The sequence below is a fragment of the Eschrichtius robustus genome, chromosome 20 (assembly GCF_028021215.1).
Source record: "Eschrichtius robustus isolate mEscRob2 chromosome 20, mEscRob2.pri, whole genome shotgun sequence".
Lineage (NCBI taxonomy): Eukaryota > Metazoa > Chordata > Mammalia > Artiodactyla > Eschrichtiidae > Eschrichtius > Eschrichtius robustus.
Genome location: NC_090843.1, coordinates 18,910,157 through 18,912,567, shown reverse-complemented (window position 1 = coordinate 18,912,567; position 2,411 = coordinate 18,910,157). Strand labels below are relative to the sequence as shown.

The 2,411-nt window shown below is 65.1% G+C and overlaps 1 protein-coding gene across 1 annotated transcript; it reads left to right on the top strand.

Moving 5' to 3' along the window:
* Positions 1-459: 459 nt before the first annotated feature.
* On the top strand, positions 460-1,608 carry NEUROD2 (neuronal differentiation 2). Its single transcript, XM_068530891.1, has one exon. The coding sequence runs from the start codon at positions 460-462 to the stop codon at positions 1,606-1,608; it is 1,149 nt and encodes a 382-aa protein (XP_068386992.1).
* The last annotated feature ends 803 nt before the right edge of the window (positions 1,609-2,411 follow it).

The following is a 2,411-nucleotide window of genomic DNA, read 5'->3' as shown; positions in this document are numbered from 1 at the left end:
GGGGGAGCCGGGCGGCGGGGCCCGGGCCGCCGGAGCCGCCGAGCGGGGCAGCTGCCCCACCGCGGCCGCCCAGCCTTCCTCCACCGCCGGGAGAGAAGAGGCTTCCTGGCGATCGCGCCGCCTCCCCCGGCGAAAGATCTGCTCCCTAAAGCCCCTGTTCTGTCCCCGACCACACCCGGAGAGGACCGGCGCGGGGAGCGGCCCCTCGTTCAGGCGAGGGGTGGAGCCGGGGCCCAGCGCCGGAGAAAGGGCCTGTGCCGAGACCCCGGGCGGGCGGCGGGGCTGGGCTGGGCTGGCTCGGGGTGGGGCAAGCGGAGGAGGTGGGCACCCAGGGCCCCCCGGGCGGGAACCCGCACCGGACTTGGGGGTGGAGGAGGGTTACGGGGGTCGGGATGACCCCAGCGTTCCCCTAACTCTGTGCTCTCTCCTCTTCCCGCCCGCCGGGCGCCCTCAGGCACCATGCTGACCCGCCTGTTCAGCGAGCCCGGTCTCCTCTCGGACGTGCCCAAGTTCGCCAGCTGGGGCGACGGCGACGACGACGAGCCGAGAAGCGACAAGGGCGAGGCGCCGCCGCCACCTCCGCCTCCGCCGGGGCCCGGGGCTCCGGGGCCCGCCCGGGCCGCCAAGCCCGTCCCTCTCCGTGCTGACGAGGTGCCGGAGGCCGCGCTGGCCGAGGTCAAGGAGGAAGGCGAGCTGGGGGGCGAGGAGGAGGAGGAAGAGGAGGAAGAGGAAGGGCTGGACGAGGCAGAGGGCGAGCGGCCCAAGAAGCGCGGGCCCAAGAAGCGCAAGATGACCAAGGCGCGCCTGGAGCGCTCCAAGCTGCGGCGGCAGAAGGCGAACGCGCGGGAGCGCAACCGCATGCACGACCTGAACGCGGCGCTGGACAACCTGCGGAAGGTGGTGCCCTGCTACTCCAAGACACAGAAGCTGTCCAAGATCGAGACGCTGCGCCTCGCCAAGAACTACATCTGGGCGCTCTCTGAGATTCTGCGCTCGGGCAAGCGACCCGACCTGGTGTCCTACGTGCAGACACTGTGCAAGGGCCTGTCGCAGCCCACCACCAACCTGGTGGCCGGCTGCCTGCAGCTCAACTCGCGCAACTTCCTCACTGAGCAGGGCGCCGACGGCACGGGCCGCTTCCACGGCTCCGGCGGCCCATTCGCCATGCACCCCTACCCGTACCCGTGCTCGCGCCTGGCGGGCGCACAGTGCCAGGCGGCGGGCGGCCTGGGCAGCGGCGCGGCGCACGCCCTGCGGACCCACGGCTACTGCGCCGCCTACGAGACGCTGTACGCGGCGGCTGGCGGCGGCGGTGCGAGCCCGGACTACAACAGCTCCGAGTACGAGGGCCCGCTCAGCCCCCCGCTCTGTCTCAATGGCAACTTCTCGCTCAAGCAGGACTCGTCGCCCGACCACGAGAAGAGCTACCATTACTCTATGCACTACTCGGCGCTGCCCGGCTCGCGGCCCACGGGCCACGGGCTGGTCTTCGGCTCGTCGGCTGTGCGCGGGGGCGTCCACTCGGAGAATCTCTTGTCTTACGATATGCACCTTCACCACGACCGGGGCCCCGTGTACGAGGAGCTCAATGCGTTTTTCCATAACTGAGACCTCGCGCCCGCCCCTTTCTTTTTCTTTTGCCTTTGCCCGCACCCCTGCCCCTAGGCCCCCCGAGCGCAGGGGCACCCCACCTACTCCGGCGCGGGGCGCGGGGAGCGGGCTGCCGGTCCTGCCGCTCTCCTAGGCAGCGCGGTCCTCTTACCTGTGGGTGGCCCGTCCCAGGGGCCTCGCTTCCCCCAGGGGACTGCCTTCTCTCTCCCCAAGGGGTTCCCTCCTCCTCTTTCCCAGGGAGTACTTCTACAGGGACCCCTCTTTGGGCACTCCCTGGAGATCCCCCCCCCCCAATTCCCAATCCCTGCACTTAGGTTTTCTCTTCCCCTTTCCCCCTGCAGGCCCAAAGGCTTTGGTAAGGGGGCAGCTGAGCTATGGGATACTGTTTTCCCCCTATTATTATTATTATTATTATTATTATTATTATTATTATTACTAGAACAGACACCGAGCTGCCGGGCGCCCCCTCTTTCTCGAAGAGGGCAGAAGTCAGGGCACGGAGCCTGGACCTGGAAGCCCTCATCATCCCCAACCCCTAGTCTAAGCGTTTTGTGATTTTAATTTTGGCGGGAGGGAATGTGGATTGAAGGAAAGAGAGAGGCCAAGACAATTTGTAACTAGAATCCATTTTTTCCCTTTTCCTTTTTTAAACAAACAAACAAACATACAAAAAAAAAAAAAAAAAAAGCTATGAGGCGACGGAGGCCGAACGCAGAGTCCGGATCGGAGAGAAAACGCAGTAAGAACTTTTAGAAGCAATAAAAGGCAAAAAATACTACTACCAATAATAAAAAGACACA

What these genes read in the sequence shown, in the direction of transcription:
- NEUROD2 (XM_068530891.1), top strand. Translation starts at nt 460, where the DNA reads ATGCTGACCCGCCTGTTCAGCGAGCCCGGTCTCCTCTCGGACGTGCCC.